This window comes from Heterodontus francisci, chromosome 6 (assembly GCF_036365525.1).
Source record: "Heterodontus francisci isolate sHetFra1 chromosome 6, sHetFra1.hap1, whole genome shotgun sequence".
NCBI lineage: Eukaryota > Metazoa > Chordata > Chondrichthyes > Heterodontiformes > Heterodontidae > Heterodontus > Heterodontus francisci.
The window spans coordinates 70,429,248-70,449,529 of record NC_090376.1 but is presented as its reverse complement, the minus strand read 5'-3'; the positions used below and the strand labels follow the sequence as shown (position 1 = coordinate 70,449,529).

The window sequence follows — 20,282 nt, the reverse complement described above, 5'->3', positions numbered from 1 at the left end:
ATTTTGGGTGCAATTTCTCCATCTCCAGCTCATAATATTTACTGAAAAAGTTAAAAATAATTCAGTTTTTTCCATGCCTGGTCTAGGGGAGTTTGGACTATTTTGAGATCAGGAAACATTGGACTAGTTTCTGAACTGGGATATTGAGCAGTACATAAACCTTAAAGTATTTACCTTCTTGTCTTCAAGATATTCAATGTTGGCAGTATTATAACCATCTCTCTGGCCATGGCGTAAAACTTTAAATCGACGCTTGCCAATTGTATCAACTACAGAACGGCCATCAGGAAAAAATTTTACGTCCCTGATTTCTAGCATGCAGCCATAATCAGCAAACCTGAACAAAAATAAAAGCATTATACATAAACTTAAGATTTAAAACTTAACCTAAAATATTGCAGACAATAAAATTAACTACACACAGATGTTTCATTCGGACTATGAACATAAGAACTAGGAGCAGGAGTAGGCAATTCAGCCCCTCAAGACTGCTCCGCCATTCAATACGATCATGGCTGATCTCATCTCGGCTACAACTCCACTTTCCTGCCCGTTCTCCATAACCCTTCAACCCATTACTAATTAAAAATCTGTCTATCGCCTCCTTAAATTTACTCAATGTCCTGGCATCCACGGCACTCTGGGGTAGTGAATTCCACAGACTCACGACCCTCAGAGAAGTAATTTCTCCTCATCTCGGTTTTAAATCTGCTACCCCTTATCCTAAAACTATGACCTCTCATTCTAGATTTCCCCATAAGAACACCTACTTTGTCAATCCCCTTAATCATCCTATATACCTCAATTAGGTCTCTTCTCATTCTTCTAAACTCCAGAGAGTAAAGGCCTAAACTGCTCAATCTTTCTTCATAAAACAAACCCCTCATCTCTGGAATCAAACTAATGAACCTCCTCTGAACTGCCTCCAATGCAACTACATCCCTCCTCAAGTAAGGGGACCAAAACTGTATGCAATACTCCAGGAGCGGTCTCACTAATGCCTTGTACAGTTGCAGAAAGACCTCCTTACTTTTATACTCTATTCCTTTAGTAATAAAGGCCAAAATTCCATTCGCCTTCCTTATTACCTGCTGCACTTGCATACTAGGTTTCTGCGATTCATGCATGAGGATACACAGATCCCTCTGCACCGAAGCACTCTGAAGTTTCTCTCCATTTAGATAATTTGCCTTTCTATTCTTCTGACCAAAATAGATAACCTCACAGACTTATCCATGTTAAACTCCATCTGCCAAATTTTGGCCCAGTCACCTAACTTATCCACATCCATTTGTAATTTCTTTATCCCAACAATTTTAGTGTCATCTGCAAATTTGGCTATAATACCTTCTATCCCTGCATCCAAGTCATTAATATAGATTGTAAATAGTTGGGGCCAGAGGACAAAACGCTGTGGCACCCCACTAGTTACATCTTGCCAACCAGAAAAAAGACCCATTTATCCCGACTGTTTTCTGTTGGTTAGCCAATCCTCTATCCAAGCTAATAAATTGCCCCTAACCCCATGTGATCTTACCTTGTGTATTAACCTTTTGTGCAGCACCTTATCAAATGCCTTCTAGAAGTCCAGATATACTACATTTGCAGGATTCCCATTATCCACTTTGCTCGTTACATCTTCGAAGAACTCTAGCAAATTAGTTAAGCACGATTTACCCTTCATAAAACCATGCTGACTCTGATGGATTGTGTTTTGACTTTCTAAATGTCCTGTAATTACTTCCTTAATAATGGATTCTAACAATTTCAAAACGACAGATGTTAAACGGGCTGGTCTAAAGTTTCCTACTTTCTGCCTCCCTCCCTTTTTGAATAAGGGCATTATATTAGCATTTTTCCAATCCACTGGAACCTTTCCCGCATCCAGAGAATTTTGGAATATTATAACCAAATGATCCACCATCTCCGCTGCCAGTACCTTTAAGACCCTAGGATGTAGGCCATCAGGCCCTGGGGACTTGTCTGCCTTCAATCCCAACAGTTTGCTCAGTACTTTTTCCCTAGTGATGATGATTGCTCAAAGTTCCTCCCTTTCGATAACCTCTGCATTACCTGTTACTATTGGAGATGGTACTAGTGTCCTCCTCCGTGAAAACTGAGGCAAAATACTGATTTAGTGTGTCCGCCATTTCTGTGTTCCCCTCTATTACTCCTCAGTTTCATCCTCCAAGGGACCAACATTCACTTTAGCTACTCTCTTCCTTTTTATATACTTATAGAAGCTTTTGCTGTCCGTTTTTATATTTTGCACTAGTTTTCTTTCATAATTTACCTTCGCTCTTTTTATTATTTTTTTTTTAAGTAACCCTTTGTTGATCTTTAAAAGTTTCCCAATTTCCAACCTGCCACTGGCCTTTGCAATATAGTATGCCTTAGATTTTGTCTTTATATTATCGTTAACTTTCTTGCTTAGCCATGGATGTCTTTTCCCCCTCTTACAATCTTTGGGAATATATTTTAGTTGGGAGAAATTGACTATCTCTTTAAATATCTGACACTGCTCATTAACTGTCCTACCTTTTAGTCTTCCTGCCCAGTCCACTTGGGCCAAATCAGTCCTTACGCCTATGTAATTACCTTTAACTCCAGAATGCTAGTGTGGGTCTCCAGTTTCTCACCCTCAAACTGAATTTGAAATTCCAGCATGCTCTGATCACTCTTCCCTAGAGGATCCTTAACTATGAGATAATTTATTAATCCCACCTCATTACACAGTACCAAATCTAGAATAGCCTGCTCCCTGGTTGGTTCCACAACATATTGCTACCAAAAAAAATCTAATACATTCAATGAACTCTCCCTTGAGGCTACTCTTGCCAATTTGATTAATCCAGTCTATATGCATATTAAAATCACCCATTATTATTGCCGTACCTTTCTTACAAGCCCCCAGTATTTCCTGGTTTCCTGCAAGATACAGAAAAAAAAAATTCTACTCCTACTGCTTTTGCAAAAGTTAACAGTTGGGATTGCAGGTGTGTAGCAAAGTCTACGTAATCAAAATGCAAAGGTCATTACATCTGACACTTTAGCCTGCCCAAATTTAATCAAATACCTTTTGTTTCCTTTTACATCCAAAAGGCAAATCATTTACATTTTGTTTTATGCATTCAGATGGAGCAGATAGCCATGAACCAAATCACCATGCCAGTTAACGTGTCTGTCACTACAAACAAGGATAGAATGAACTCTGCAGTACACACTTGAGGCATGGCTGAAATTGTAGCACAAGTTATACCTTTTAGTTCCATATCTGTTCTGCTTGTTTGTGAAGTTTCATTCAGTACTTACAGGTTAATTACATTTTAACTAATAGACGAGTATTCAGCCATACTGTATTCTTTTCCATGTCTAAAAGCTGCTCTCAGATCCTCTCCCCATCTGCCCAGCACTTTTCAGGTCATGGTCATCTCTTCCCATAATACTCTGAATAGGTTATATACTTTGGCTACAAAGTATCTATTTCTTATCAAGCTTTCCAGCATCTGCAAGATTGGAGACACCTAGCTAATCATGCACCAGTTCCCCCCACCCAAAAAAACCTGCCCTCAATAACACTGATTAAAGGGCAGTAATAATTTCTGGCATTTGCTGAAATGGCTCAATTATTCCTCCTCTCCACAATTCTAATGCCAACCTCTATCCATTCCTTAAACAAAGGGCAGTATAAGAATAACAGCTTTCTTTACCCACTGGTCTTCTCTCAGTCCAATTGGAGGAGTACCTATCGCAATAGCCTGTTCAAGTTTACCACTATTTCTGAAGCAGTGGAAAAGCATCCACAACATTAGCTATGGGGAAGGGTGTTTTTTTTGGGGGGGGGGGGGGGGGGGGGGAAGGGAGGGGAGAGAAAAGAGAAAGGAGTGGATGAACTGGCAAAATTCCTAGTATATATAAAAATTGATGACCATTGCAAATGTAACACAGGCCTAGAAACTGTTCTATGGTTCATGTAGTGTACTATATTTTGACAAGCAAGCTGAATTTTTCCATAAACTTGTTATGCAACACATGATAAAAAAACTCCTTCAGCCATAATTAAATATATTTGGCATAATTACTGGCAAAATATGCCACACACCTCAAAACACACGAGGACTTGAACAATAAACACAAGTATATAGAACTTTTCATTATCTATTCAAGGTTAATTAAGTATTCCTGAAGTGTAGTCACTGTCATAACGTAGGCAAATGCAACCACCAATTTGTGCCCCACAACAGCAAAGAGATAAATAACCGGATAAATTGCATTGGTCAAATGTTAAATGCTGGTGAAGATACTGGGAGAAACCTCCTGCACTACTTTGAACAGTGCCATTAAGTTCACCTGAGCAGGCAGACAGGCACTCTTTAATACCTCACCTGAAAAATGGCAATTCTGACAATGCAGCACTCGAGTGTCAACCTAGATTAATGCTGTCACATCTCTGGAGTGGGGCCTGACTGAACACCCTTCAGACTCAGAGGGGAAAGTGATAGCACTGAACCAAGGCTGATGTGTGTATATTCAGGTTATCTCTAGGAGCTATTACAAAGTAGACACACAGACACAAAACAAACTCTTACCCTTTAAGCTCATTTCCAATACACATTCCAAATTGCTTGGTGCCCGTTTCCATACACCTGCGAATCATAAGCCGATAACGCGGTTCAAAAACATGAAGAGGGCATGGAATAGTTGGGAAGCCCATAGTGCAGACAAAAATTGGAACATCTTCAGTTAAGCTACAATAGTAAATAAAGACATTTCACTCACTGTTCTCATGCTGGTTTAATTGATTGTAGAAGGATTAGGAAAGATCAAGTTAATAGCAGCTACAATGTAAAACATTAAAACTTTTCATAGGGGAGTGAGTTGGTGAAACCAAGTACAGAATTGACTCTGGTGCTTTTCTAAAATTAGAGCATCAAACTGGGGTTAAATATTACCAGTGGTGGAGAAAACCTTTAAAATAAATTTTAAAAACACTTTAAAATGACTGCAGGATAAAAAGCAGTCTACACAATTAAAACTTGAGCACCTTCTAGTGGTCAAAGAAAATTCATGAGACTACTGAAACAGGTCCAACCAGTTAATGTTGGAGTTACCCTTCATGTGACGAGAACTATTTGTTCACATTAACCTGATTTGTCCCCATAATCCTTTCAACATCTCTCTCTCATCCATCTAGCCAATCTAATCTTGAAGCTTGCATTTCTGCCTCAACCAATAATCATCGAAGTGAATTTCACAGCCTCAACTCCTTGTAAAGCAGCATCTCCTGCTCTATTCTAAATCTCTTGCATTTAATGCCCCACCTTTTTGAATCAACTACTGAAAACAGTCCATTTCTGTCTATCCTCTCCCATCCCTTTATTACTTTAAAGACCTCTATCTGCTGAGAAAAGGTGCAACTTTTCAAGCCGTTCTTCATAATATTTCCCCATACCAGGCAGAATCCTGGTAAATCTGCATTGTACCCTCTCTAATGCCTCACCATCTCTCCTAAAGAATGGAGCTCTATAGTGCATATGGTACTCAGAGGACACAATATTATATAGGATCACTATTGCACAGCTTTATATTCTATATCTAGTTATAAATCCAATAATTACCGTACTAATGACAGTATATATATATTACTGCAATGAATCAGGCAGCATCAACACTACAACCTTCATCCAGGTAGTTCAGATATTGTTAACTGGAAGGAACCCTCCACTCCAAAAAGATTTACACTCCTCTATAGCACCTCTTGCTGAAGCAACTGCAAAGCATATCACAGAGGTGCAATTCTGCCTCCATACCTTACTTCTACATTTTACAATAGCAGTTCCCATTTAGGGGCAACCAACTGTCAGAGTTGCTGATGTCAGATATTCTGCTCGCTGACCCAGGTATACTCCCATCGAGTCACACAGTGTGCACAAAAACTGCAAAAAACTTTATAGCACAAGGTGTATGCTTGTATTGCACTTCCCTTGTAAAATGATACGCTGAGAAACTTGCAACAAGCTTCACATAACTAACAAATTCCTGTTCTCACACAGACTGTGCATGTATCCTTGTGTGCATCCTAAATCAACACTGGGAACAACCAAAATCTTCCATCATTTTCAACAGTAGGTGAATACTGATCTGTTTTATGGCAGAGCATCTACCTCACCTTGACTGCTGGTGGCCTATAGTATATTTGCATAATCACTAACCTTTTCCCCTTATTCATCTTCCAAATCCAACACCCTCTTAGTAACATTTATACTGCACCTTTAACATAATAAAACATCCTAAGACACATCACAGTATTATAAAACAAAATATGACACGGAGCCACATAAGGAGATAGCAGGTCAGATGACCAGAAACCTAGTCAAAGAGGTAGCCTTTAAGAAGTGTCCTGAAAAGAGGGAAAGTGAGGTAGAGAGGCAGAGAGGTGTAGGCAGGGAATTCCAGAGCTAAGGGCCGAGGTAACAGGGCACAGCCACCAATGGTGAAGTGATTAAAAGCGGAGATGCTCAAGTGGCCAGAATTAGATGAGCACAGGTATCTCAGAGGGTTGCGGGGCTAGAGCAGATTAGAGAGATAGGGAGGGGGAAGGCCATGCAGGGATTTGGCAACCAGGAAGAGAACTTTAAAATCAAGATTTTGCTTGACCGAGAGCCAATGTAGGTCAGCAAGCACTAGGTTGATAAGGGAATGGGACCCAATGCAAGCAAGGACACAGGCAGCAGAGTTTTGGATGACAAGTTTATGGAAGTTAGTATGTGGGAGACCAGCCAGGAGTGTGTTGGAATAGTCAAGTCCAGAGGTAACAAAGGCACAAATGAGAGTTTCAGCAACAGATGAGCTGAGGCAGCGGCAAAGTTGTGGAGGTGGAAATAGTCTTAGTGATGGTGCAGATGTATGGACAGAAGCTCATCTCAGAATCAAAATGTGACACCAAGGTTGGTTTACTCTCAAGACAGTTGCCAGGGAGAGGGATGGAGTTGGTAGTTAGGACTGAGACCAGGCAGAGACTGAAGGCAATTGCTTCAGTATTCCCAATATTTAACTGGAGGAAATTTTTGCTCATCTTGCACTGGATTTCAGATAAGACAGACAGTCTCTACTTGATCAACAGCTCCAATCTTCAATATTCCCTCCTTTAAAATGGAATTAGTTATACGAAAAGGAAGAACATGCAGGGTTATGGGGAGAAGGCAGCGGAATAGAACTGAGGGAGTTGCTCTTTCAGAGAGCCATGTGGACACAATAGGCCGAATGGCCTCCTCTGCACTGTAACGATTGTGATTCTGTGAACTTTACTAAACAAAGCCCTACAGGCTTATTCCCCACACTACCAGCTTCATCCAAGATTCAGTTATTCCCATATTTATTTGTTCCCTATTCACCAGCCCATCCAGTTGACCCATTCGTTTCCTTAAACTCCTTACATTCAAACACTTAGTCACCCTTCACAATCTTTAGTCGATTTTCCCCAAATCATCTTAGTTGATGGGATGTCCTGCTTTAATCTGTCTCCCTCCTTCCCCCAACACCCTCCGCTACCACCAGCTTAAAAGCCTAACTCAGTTCAGGTGAAGATTGTCACTGATTCAGGTGAATGGCATCTTAACTGCATAGCCCCCAAAATAGTTCCAATGCCCCAGGAATGTGAAATCCTGCTCCCAACACCACACCAGAAGCGACACTAGCTCACCTCTAACAAATATTTATATATTACTATCTGTGAAATAAAAACTTGCACCTAAAAATATGGCTGTTGGGTCACCTTTAAAATAAAATTCCATCATGAAGTTGTGAATTGCAACTGCCCCAAAATATCATCCTAAAAAGGATGTCACATAAACAGTTAGTGGCAACCCAATAAATTCCTATTACCATGTTTTATGCTTTAAAATTGCTAATCAGTGGTAATCTGGGTACCAGGAATTTGTACAGTTCTTTTCAATTGAGATTCACAATGTGCCATTCTATTAAAAGAAAACAGATTTCCTTAAAACTACCCTGCTCTTCACAATAATGCCACAGAGACAGCAGACAGGGCCTCAGTTTAATGTCTCATCTGAAAGAAGCACCTCCAACAGTGCAGCATGACCTCAGTCAGCCAGATTTTGTGCTGAAGTTTCTGCAGTGGAACTTGAACCCACAAACTCTGACTTGGAAGAGAGTGTGCTATCACCTAGTCATGACTGACATCTGACATGAACGGAGAACAGAAGCAGGTCAACATCATCACTGTCGATGATGTCCATCAAGAATTATATTCATTATGCCTGTTCCCCACTATTAGCAGCTTTAAAGCATAGAACAAAAAGGAAAGACCATATGATAACCACCACTTGGCACAATTAAGGGGCCTCGAATTTCATGGAATGTCACATTTTGGCCCAAATGCCACAAGTTAGACCAATGTGCTTCCCCAGTCATCCAGTAGCAAATTGCCACCAATATTTTCTGCAGAACAGATTTGAATACATTACAGTGAGCATGTCAACAATTCAGAAGCAGTGCATTCAATGTCCAATACATATTCAAGTTACCAGGACAGAACATGGAATGCAAAAGGTTATTTAAATGTTGCCATAAGCCACAGTCCATTATCTTGAATTAATTTTAACTCTGAATATTCACAATTATTGCCCTTTTGAGTTATGTAGTATGTTTTTCATATTAACCAATAAATTCACTCTCATTTTTCTTTCCAAAGTGCATAAATTTCATCTGCCATGTGCCTGCCCAGATCACCAGTCTGTCCATTCCCTCCTGAAGTCTGCTGCTATCCTCCTCACTGTTGACTACATTTTCAAGTTTGGGTTATCTACAAACCGTCTGATTTTTCCTCTTATATTAATGATCTGGTCTTGCATATATCAACAAGAGCAGTGGCCCAAATATGAACCACAGATGGACACCACTGTCTAATTCCCTTCAGTCGGATAAAGAACTGTTCACCAGTACCCGCTGCTTTCTATTTAAGCAAATTTCATATCCACGTTGCCACTGCCCCTTTAATCTCGTGGGTTTCCATTTTGTTAACAAGTCTGTCATGCGGCACTTCATCAAACGCTTTTTCAAAGTTCATAGGCGCAACATCAACCTTCGCCGTTAATGCATCGAGGAACTCAATCAATCAATTGCATCAGACATGATTTCCCTTTAACAAATCCATGTTAGCTGTCATTTATTAACCCATGTTCTGCCAACTGACAACTAACGTTGGGCTGGATTATGGTCTTTAGAAGATTCCCGCCACTGTTCGGCTGACTGGCCTGTAGTTACCGGGTTTGTCCTTTTCCCATTTTTTTTTTGAAAGTGTAATGTTTGCAATCCTCTGGTACCGCTTCAATATCCAAGCAGTCCTAGTTGAACTTGGGGAAGCAGCTCCAGGAGACAATCAGCTGATTTTGATTGGAATTTTATATATCTTTGTTGTTAACTCCATTCTTTGCTTAGTGATGAACCTCTTTTTATGTATTTTGATTTTGGACTTTAAAAGTACTCAAGTTAAATTGCTTATTCATTAAGAAAAGTGTAATTTTATAAATTGGATCCTGTGTACAGGTTGTCACTCAAATTATGTGTGACCCCCTAAATGTATTTAATTACCAGTTGCAAACCACGCTTATCACACAAGCTCAATAAATATTAAATGTAACATAATCGGTGATGGCAGGGAGCGGGAATGACTGGCTGTCAAAAAAAATATTAAATCTATCAAATTCTTACATCAAGAATTCTTTCAAGCTCAAGACAAAATTAAACCTAAATTTTACTTCCTCAGCATGTAATGGGAGCTGGTATACAAGAGCACCAAGCACAGCAGCCTGCATGCATCTATACCTGGTTAAGATTGTTCTTTGGCCTCCTTATCTCGAGAGACAATGGATAAGCGCCTGGAGGGGGTTAGTGGTTTGTGAAGCAGCGCCTGGAGTGGCAATAAAGGCCAATTCTGGAGTGACAGGCTCTTCCACAGGTGCTGCAGAGAAATTTGTTTGTCGGGGCTGTTACAGAGTTGGCTCTCCCCTTGCGCCTCTGTCTTTTTTCCTGCCAACTGCGAAGTCTCTTCGACTCGCCACGCTTTAGCCCCGCCTTTATGGCTGCCCGCCAGCTCTGGCGAACGCTGGCAACTGACTCCCACGACTTGTGATCAATGTCACAGGACTTCATGTCGCATTTGCAGACGTCTTTAAAGCGGAGACATGGACGGCCGGTGGGTCTGATACCAGTGGCGAGCTCGCTGTACAATGTGTCTTTGGGGATCCTGCCATCTTCCATGCGGCTCACGTGGCCAAGCCATCTCAAGCGCCGCTGACTCAGTAGTGTGTATAAGCTGGGGATGTTGGCCGCCTCGAGGATTTCTGTGTTGGAGATACGGTCCTGCCACCTGATGCGAAGATGGAATGAATTGAGATGTTGCTCTTGGCTGACATACGTTGTCCAGGCCTCGCTGCCATAGAGCAAGGTACTGAGGACACAGGCCTGATACACTCGGACTTTTGTGTTCCGTGTCAGTGCGCCATTTTCCCACACTCTCTTGGCCAGTCTGGACATAGCAGTGGAAGCCTTTCCCATGCGCTTGTTGATTTCTGCATCTAGAGACAGGTTACTGGTGATAGTTGAGCCTAGGTAGGTGAACTCTTGAACCACTTCCAGAGCGTGGTCGCCAATATTGATGGATGGAGCATTTCTGACGTCCTGCCCCATGATGTTCGTTTTCTTGAGGCTGATGTTTAGGCCAAATTCATTGTAGGCAGCCGCAAACCTGTCGATGAGACTCTGCAGGCACTCTTCAGTGTGAGATGTTAAAGCAGCATCGTCAGCAAAGATGAGTTCCCTGATGAGGACTTTCCGTACTTTGGACTTCGCTCTTAGACGGGCAAGGTTGAACAACCTGCCCCCTGATCTTGTGTGGAGGAAAATTCCTTCTTCCGAGGACTTGAACGCATGTGAAAGCAGCAGGGAGAAGAAAATCTCAAAAAGTGTGGGTGCGAGAACACAGCCCTGTTTCACGCCACTCAGGATAGGAAAGGGCTCTGATGAGGAGCCACCATGTTGAATTGTGCCTTTCATATTGTCATGGAATGAGGTGATGATACTTAGTAGCTTTGGTGGACATCCGATCTTTTCTAGTAGTCTGAAGAGACCACGTCTGCTGACAAGGTCAAAGGCTTTGGTGAGATCAATGAAAGCAATGTAGAGGGGCATCTGTTGTTCACGGCATTTCTCCTGTATCTGACGAAGGGAGAACAGCATGTCAACAGTCGATCTCTCTGCGCGAAAGCCACACTGTGCCTCAGGGGATCAAGACAATGATGTGTTAAATTCTCTTTGGCCTCCTTATCTCGAGAGACAATGGGTAAGCGCCTGGAGGTGTTAAATAGTCATCTTTATTACAGGCAACTTACTAAGTGATTGAAAACTGCACAGATTCTGAGCCCACCAGCACCATTGTGTCGCTAACCAATTCCAGCCTGTAACAGTCTAAGTGGTAGCAGCAATTAAAGCAGCATTAATGGAACAAATTTATGATTGCCACATATTTTGGTAAGGGTGAGGCCTTTATGATTCTGGCAAAGATCTCTGGAGCAGAGAAAAAGTCCCATAATTAATGGCACATCGCTCACAGAATAATTAGCCTCCAGCTGCTCAAACTCACACAGAGTTTCTGAGCCTGAGGGGCAACTGGATTCACTGAAATACAAATGGGTGGATGAACATTTCCTAGATTGCAGGTTCCAGGTGGTGGTCACCCCACAATGAGGTAAGAAAAAGGGTGGTCACCTAGAAGGGTAGAAAGAGGCAGGCTGTTCAAGAATCCTCCAGGAGTGTAGCACACAAACTAATATTCAGCACTGAATACCAGTGAAGGGCAACGATGCCTCAAAGAAGTGCCATCGTGAACCTGACACCAGAAGGCAAAAGGACTGCACGGTGAGCTTCAGCAAAGTGTAGGAATGCCATAGTAATTAGGGACTTGATAAAGGGACAGACAAGCAATTCTGCTACCATCGATGTGATGCAATGGACATCATGGAAAGGGTATGGAATATTCTGTAGGGAGGAAGGGCAAGAGCACCAAGTTATGGCCCATGTTGGAACCAGTAATACAGGAAGGAAGAGGGTTGAGATCTGGCAGTTAGAGTCTAAGGAGTTAGGGAGGAAGTTAAAAGCACAACCTGAAAGCAACAATTTATTAATGTAATAAAAGGCGCCAAGTTTTTCACAAAAACTTGAACCCAAATTTGACACAGACAGACACATAAGGTGATATTAGGGCAGATGGTCAAAAGCTTGGTCAAAGTTTTAAGGAGTGTCTTAAAAAGGAGGAAAGGGGTAGAGGGATTGAGGAGGTTTAGGGAGAATTCCAGAGCTTAGGGCCTAGGCAGGTGAAAACATAGTATATTACAGTGGAGCAATTAAAATTGGGGATGCTGAACAGATCAAAACTAAATGAGTGCCGATATCTCAGATGGTTGAGGGGCTGTAAGAGATTAGAGATAGGGAGGGGCGAGGCAATGGAGGGACTTGAAAACAAGGATGAGAATTTTAAATTTGAGGCGCTTCTTAACCAAGAGCCAATGTCGGTCAGCGTGCACAGGAGTAATGGGTAAATGGGACATGGTGCAAGTAAGGACACAGGCAGTAGAGTTTTGGATGACCTCAGTCTGAAGAGGATAGAATGTGGAAGACCAGCCAGGAGTGAGTTGGAATAATAAAGTCTAGGAGATAAAGGCATGAATGAGGGTTTAAAGCAGATGAGCTGAGGGAGGGGCTCAGTTTGGTGATGTTACAGAGGTGGAAGTAGGTAGTCTTAGTGATAGCACAAATATGAAGTCAAAAGCTCACCTTGGGGTCATATTTTGCTAGGGAGAGGGATGGAGTCTGTAATTAGAGAATGAATTTTGTAGTGTGGATTGAAGATAGTGGGCTAAAAAGCTTGTTCACGTAGCACCGTTTTAAAGCGATGCTCAGTAGACTGGATCAACTCCCCAGGGGCAGACGGCATCGCTGGCCCTATCTGCACGGGCCCCTGGGATACATAGCACTGCTTTGAAGCGACACTAGGCAAAGAAAGTTTTAGCCCAATGTCTCCAATCTTCCCGATATTTATTGGGAGAAAATTTTTACTCATCCAGTATTGGATGTTGGACTAGCAGTCTGATAATTTAGTGACAGTGGAAAAGTCGAGAGAGGTGGTGGTGAGATAACACAGGAGGATACAGCAGGTTAATGCATGGCTAGACATGGTGCAGGAGAGAGGGCTTCAGATTCCTGGGACATTGGGACCAATTCTGTGACAGGAGAGAATGGATTAAGATGGACCAGTTCCATCTGAACAGATCTGGGACCAATATCCTTGCAGCCAGGTTAATTAGTATTGGGAATAAAAACAAGAAATGCTGGAAATACTCAGCAGGTCTGGCAGCATCTGTGGAGAGAGAAGCAGAGTTAACGTTTCAGGTCAGTGAACCTTCATCAGAACTGACAAGAAATGTAAAAGGTTTTAAGCAAGTAAAGCAGGGGTAGGGAAAGAGATAACAAAAGAGGTGTTGATAGGACAAGGTGACAGAATAACTGACCAACAGGTCATGGAACAAAGGCAAATGGTATGTTAATGGTGTGGTGAAAGACAAAAGCATTAGTACAGAGAGGGTGTCAATTGACTGTAAAATGCACAGCCCTGGCTCCAAGCACGAACATTAAAATAAAAGTGGGTAGGCACAGTAGAAACAAACTAAAATAAAAACAAACAAATAATAAAAAAGAAAAATAACTAAAAATAAAAAGTCATGCTCTGAAATTATTGAACTCAATGTTGAATCCGGCAGGCTGTAGCGTGCCTAAAAATCAGTAAATGAAGTGCTCTTCCTCGAGCTTGCATTGATGCTCGCTAGAACACAGCAGCAATCCCAGGACAGAGATGTGAGCATGAGATGAGAGCAGGGGGGCTAAAATCACTGCTTCACCTGAAAGGAGTGCTTGGGGCCTTGGATAGTGAGGAGAGAGGAGGTAAATGGGCAGGGATTGTACCTGCCTTTTAACTTTTGCTTTTAATTAGTATTGGGGGCAGGAGGAAGCTTTAAGCTAATTTGGCAGGGGGCTGAGCAGCAAGGTGTAGTATTAAAGAGTAGAAACAAGGTGCACAAATGACTGGGAAACAGCTAAAGTTAGTAATAATAATGATGATTAGGTGGGATCACAGAAAATGCAAAGAGCTCTAAGCTGGGTTTGGGGGTGCATGTGTGCAAATGCACAAAGTGTGGTTTATAAGGTTGGTGAGCTGGAGGTGCAAATAGCCACATGGGAACATGATGTAGTGGTGATAACCAAGACCCAACTCAAAAGGCCGCCTGGATACTTAATATTCCTGGGTGTCAGGTTTTCAGAAAAACTAGGGAAGGAGAAGGTGCAGCAGTTTCAAATAAGCAAAACATTAGTGCTAGAAAAAGAGACTGCCCTTGAGGGATCAAAGGCAGAATCTATTTGGATGGAGTTGAGAAACAATAAAAGGAACTATTATGCTACTTAGTGCATTTAATAGGCCACCAAATAGTGAAAATGGGACAAAGGACCAAAGAAGAGGACTTTATCAAAGTTATGGGAGACGAGGTTGCCAGGATATTGGTTAAGATAAAAATAAAGAGGTACTCAGAAGGCTGGCTGTACTTAAAGTGGATAAATCACCTGGTCTGAAGGGGATGCATCCAAGGTTGTTAAGGAATGCAATGATCGAGAAACTGCAGAGGTGCTGGTCACAGTCTTCCAATGTCTCCTTAGATACAGTGGTGGTGCCAAGGATTGGCAGATTGCAAATGTTATACCCTTACTCAAAAAGGCAGGAAGGATAAAGCTGGCAATTACAGGACAGTTTAAAGACATATTTGTTGTTGGAACATGGGCATTGCTGGAAGGCAAGCATTTGTTGGCCATCACTAACTGCCCTCGAGAAGGGGGTGGCGACATGCCTTCTTGAACCACTACAGTTCATGTGGTGTAGGTGCATCCACAATGCTATTAGGGAAGGAGTTTCAAGATTTGACCCAGCAACAGTGATGGAACAGCGATATAGTTCCAAATCAGGATGGTGTGTGACTTGGAGGAGAACTTGCAGGTGGCGGTGATCCCATGCGTCTGCTGGCCTTGTCCTTCTAGCTGGTAGAGGTCATGAGTTTGGAAGGTGCTACTGCAGGAGCCTTGGCAATGTTAGTGCTGGGGAAGTTTTCAGAAAATGATCAGCTACTTGAACAAGCACAGACTAAAAGGAGAACCAGCACAGATTTGTTGAGGGAAAATAGTGTATGAACAACTTGATTTGAGTTTTTTTGATGAGGTTAATGGAGAGGATGGATAAGCGCAGCAGAGTTACTGGTAGAATGTGTGGACATAAGGTAGATGAAATTCAACGCAGAACAGCATGAGGTGATACATTTGCATAGGAAGAGTGAGGAGAGACAATGCATGTTAAATGGTACAATTTTAAAGGAAGTGGAAGAAGAGAGAGGCCTAGGGGTGTTTGTGCACAAATAGTCAGAAAGGTGGCAAGACGTACTAACAAAGCAGTTTATAAAGCATACAAGATCCTGGACTTTATAAACAGAGGGGTAAAGTACTAAAGGCAGGAAGTAGACTCAAGCCCAGTTGGAGTATTCTGTCCAACTCCGAGCACCACAATTCAGGAAGGGCATGAATGCTTTAGCAAGGGTACAGAAGAGTTTCTAGAATGGTTCCAGGGATGAGGAATTGTTATGTAGATATACAGGAGACGGAGGGGTTGTTCACCTTACAGCAGAAAAGGCCAAGAGGTGTTTAAAATCATGAAGGGCTTAGATAGAGCAAGTAGAGAAACTAATTCCAATGGCTGAAAGATCGATAACAAGCTGCCACAGATTTAAAGGTGATCGGCAAAAGAACCAGAGGCAACACGAGGAAAAACTTTTCACACAATGAATGGTTAGTATTTGCAAATGTCTGATATGGTGGCAGATAGATTCAATAGGAGCCTTCAATTATTTATCCAATAAATCGGGGTAGGCGGTGGCGTAGTGGTATTATCACTGGAGTAGTAACCCAGAGACCCAGGGTATTTCTCTGGGGACATGGGTTCGAATCCCATCACAGCAGAAGGTGAAATTTGAATTTAATTAATAAATCTGGAATTAAAAGCTAGTCTAATGATGGCCATGAAACCATTGTCGAATGTTGTAAAAACCCATCTGGTTCACTAATGTCCTTTAGGGAAGGAAATCTGCAGATTTCCTTCTGTCTTGACCTGGTCTGGCCTATATGTGATTCCAGACCCACAGCAATGTGGTTAACTCTTACATGCCCTCTGAAATGACCTAGCAAGCCACTCATTTATACCTAACCTCTACGAAGTCAATACAAAGGATTGAAACCACACGGACCACCCGGCATCGACCTAGGCACCGGAAACGACAACGGCAAACCCAGCCCTGTCGACCCTGCAAAGTCCTCCTTACTAACATCTGGGGGCTTGTGCCATAGTTGGAAGAGCTGTCCCACAGACTAGTCAAGCAACAGCCTGACAGTCATACTCACGGAATCATACCTTACAATGTCCCAGACACTGCCATCACCATCCCTGGGTGTGTCCTGTCCCACCGGCAGGACAGATCCACCAGAGGTGGAGGGACAGTGGTATACAGTAGGGAGGGAGTTGCCCTGAGAGTCCTCAACATTGACTCCGGAACCCATGAAGTCTCATGGCATCAGGTCAAACATGGGCAAGGTAACCTCCTACTGATTACCACCTACCACCCTCCCTCAGCTGATGACTCAGTACTCCTCCATGTTGAACAGCACTTGGAGGAAGCATTGAGGGTGGCAAGGGCACAAAATGTACTCTGGGTGTGGGACTTCAATGTCCATCACCAAGAGTGGCTCGGTAGCACCACTACTGACCGAGCTGGCTGAGTCCTAAAGGACATAGCTGCTAGACTGGGTCTGCGGCAGGTGGGGGGGGAACCAAGAGGGGAAAACATACTTGACCTCGTCCTCACCAATCTGCCTGCTGCAGATGCTTCCGTCCATGACTGTATTGGTAGCAGTGACCACCGCACAGTCCTTGTGGAGACGATGTCCCGCCTTCATATTGAGGATACCGTCCGTCGTGTTGTGTGGCACTATCACCATGCTAAATGGGATAGATTTCAAACAGATCTAGCAATGCAAAACTGGGCATCCATGAGGTGCTGTGGGCCATCAGCAGCAGCAGAATTGTACTCAACCACAATCTGTAACCTCATGGCCCGGCATATCCTCCACTCTACCTTTACCATCAAGCCAGGAGACCAATCCTGGTTCAATGAGAAGTGCAGGAGGGCATGCCAGGAGCAGCACCAGGCATACCTCAAAATGAGGTGTCAACCAGGTGAAGCTACAACACAGAACTATCTGCGTGCCAAACTGCGTAAGCAGCATGCGATAGACAGAGCTAAGCGATCCCATAACCGACGGATCAGATCAAAGCTCTGCAGTCCTGCCACATCCAGCCGTGAATGGTGGTGGACAATTAAACAACTAACTGGAGGAGGTGGCTCCACAAATATCCCCATCCTCAATAATGGGGGTGCCCAGCACATCAACGCGAAAGATAAGGCTGAAGCATTTGCAACAATCTTCAGCCAGAAGTGCCAAGTTGATGATCCATCTCGGCCTCCTCCTGAAGTCCCCAGCATCACAGATGCTAGACTTCAGCCAATTCGATTCACTCCGCGTGATATCAAGAAACGATTGAAGGCACTGGATACTGCAAAGGCTGTGGGCCCTGACAATATTCCGGCAATAGTACTGAAGACCTGTGCTCCAGAACTTGCCGCACCCCTAGCAAAGCTGTTCCAGTACAGTTACAACACTGGCATCTACCCTGCAATGTGGAAAATTGCCCAGGTATGTCCTGTACACAAAAAGCAGGACAAATCCAACCCGGCCAATTACCGCCCCATCAGCCTACTCTCAATCATCAGTAAAGTGATGGAAGGTGTCATCAACAGTGCCATCAAGCAGCACTTGCTTAGTAATAACCTGCTCAGTGACGCTCAGTTTGGGTTCTGCCAGGGCCACTCAGCTCCTGACCTCATTACAGCCTTGGTTCAAACATGGACAAAAGAGCTGAACTCAAGAGTCGAGGTGAGAGTGACTGCCCTTGACATCAAGGCAGCATTTGACCGAGTATGGCATCAAGGAGCCCTAGCAAAACTGAGGTCAATGGGAATCAGGGGGAAAACCCTCCGCTGGATGGAGTCATACCTAGCGCAAAGGAAGATGGTTGTTGGAGGTCAATCATCTGAGCTCCAGGACATCACTGCAGGAGTACCTCAGGGTAGTGTCCTAGGCCCAACCATCTTCAGCTGCTTCATCAATGACCTTCCTTCAATCATAAGGTCAGAAGTGGGGATGTTCGCTGATGATTGCACAATGTTCAGCACCACTCGTGACTCCTCAGATACTGAAGCAGTAGAAATGCAGCAAGACCTGGACAATATCCAGGCTTGGGCTGATAAGTGCCAGGCAATGACCATCTCCAACAACAGAGAATCTAACCATCTCCCCTTGATATTCAACAGCATTACCATCGCTGAATCCCCCCTATCAACATCCTAGGGACTACCATTGACCAGAAGCTGAACTGGAGTAGCCATATAAATACCGTGGCTACAAGAGCAGGTCAGAGGCTCGGAATCCTGAGGCGAGTAACTCACCTCCTGACTCCCCGAAGCCTGTCCATCATCGACAAGGCACAAGTCAGGAGTGTGATGGAATACTCTCCACTTGCCTGGATGGGTGCAGCTCCAACAACACTCAAGAAGCTCGACACCATCCAGGACAAAGCAGCCCGCTTGATTAGCACCCCATCTGCAAACATTCACTCCCTCCACCACCGACGCACACTGGCAGCAGTGTGTACCATCTACAAGATGCACTGCAGCAATGCACCAAAGCTCCTCAGACAGCACCTTCCAAACCAGCGACCTCGACCAACTAGAAGGACAAGGGCAGCAAATACATGGGAACACCACTACCTGCAAGTTCCCCTCCAAGTCACACACCATCCTGACTTGGAACTATATCACCGTTCCTTCACTGTCGCTGGGTCAAAATCCTGGAACTCCCTTCCTAACGGCACTGTGGGTATACCTACCCCAAATGGACTGCAGTGGTTCAAGAAGGCAGCTCACCACCACCTTCTCAAGGGCAATTAGGGATGGGCAATAAATGCTGGCCTGGCCAGTGTCACCCACATCCCATGAATGAATAAAAAAAAATTCCCTTTTGAAGAAACAAAATTGCAGGGATATGGGGAAAAAGTGAGGTTGGGGGAAGGCAGGATTGACTGGAATGGTCTACAAAAGAACTGGCACAGACTCAATGGGCTGAACGGCCTGCTTCTGTGCTCTGTTCTATGACCTGCACTATAATGGCATGAGTCATTACTATTGTGCAAGTTTTTAGTAAGACCCAGGCCAATAATATTTTTACATTCGCCATTTGAGAGGAAGGATAATACAATTTAATTCTTTAACCTAATCTTTAAAACTAGATAGTAAATTTCACATACTTGGACAGTTCCTTCATTTCTTCTTCATAAAGCCTCCTCCTGTCATTTAATTCTTCAGGTAGGTACCGAATAATCAGTTCTTCTGTCAAGAATGTCTTACTGAAAGCTCTCGTTACCAAATACTGCAGCAAGTGGAAAGTAAAGAGCTACAGTACACTAGTAAATATAATTGGATGGATAAACATGTAATACTTTGTTTTTTTGAACTTAGTCCTGACAGCGTCTTTGTAAACATGCAATATCTTAAGTGCTATTTTGTGCTTTGTGTGATCATTGGAATAGCGTTTAATACTAGATATATTATTTTAGTCTTTAAGAAAGCAGAATTGCATACAAAAACTAAAAATAAAACTAGAAAGTTAACAGACAAGTTAATTATTGCAAGGATTGGCATTTTAAGGGCTGAAACCTATAGTCTCAAAAACAATTTCTTATATTGCCTATCCCCAAAATACTTGCCATTGACGTTTTTCTTTTTCAAGTTACATGGATTGCTTCAAGCTTCCAAACGTCTGATGCCCTTCAAGGCAGAGTGATAGACAGAGACTAAGTTAACTAACTGGATGTATATATATTCAATTTAGGCTGTTACAAAGCAAACAAGTGCACAACCAAGTCTAAAGCATGTATTGATATAGTAGCATTCCCAGCAGAGTGGCACCCAAATGGAAGTCTATGACCACCTCAATCACATTTT

At 43.0% G+C, this 20,282-nt stretch overlaps 1 protein-coding gene across 2 annotated transcripts in view; it reads right to left on the bottom strand.

The window, feature by feature from the left end:
• Positions 1-20,282, bottom strand: part of lonrf2 (LON peptidase N-terminal domain and ring finger 2) — a 65,686-nt gene that overhangs the window by 22,400 nt on the left and 23,004 nt on the right. The window contains exons 8-10 of one of the 2 annotated variants that reach the window (XM_068033884.1): positions 19,586-19,707; positions 4,590-4,646; positions 175-337 (exon numbers count right to left, since the gene is read on the bottom strand). In XM_068033884.1, coding sequence (XP_067889985.1) covers positions 175-337; positions 4,590-4,646; positions 19,586-19,707 — 342 coding nt within the window. Of the gene's footprint in view, positions 1-174; positions 338-4,589; positions 4,749-19,585; positions 19,708-20,282 lie in introns of both variants that reach the window. The other variant, XM_068033883.1, reaches the window with a different exon arrangement.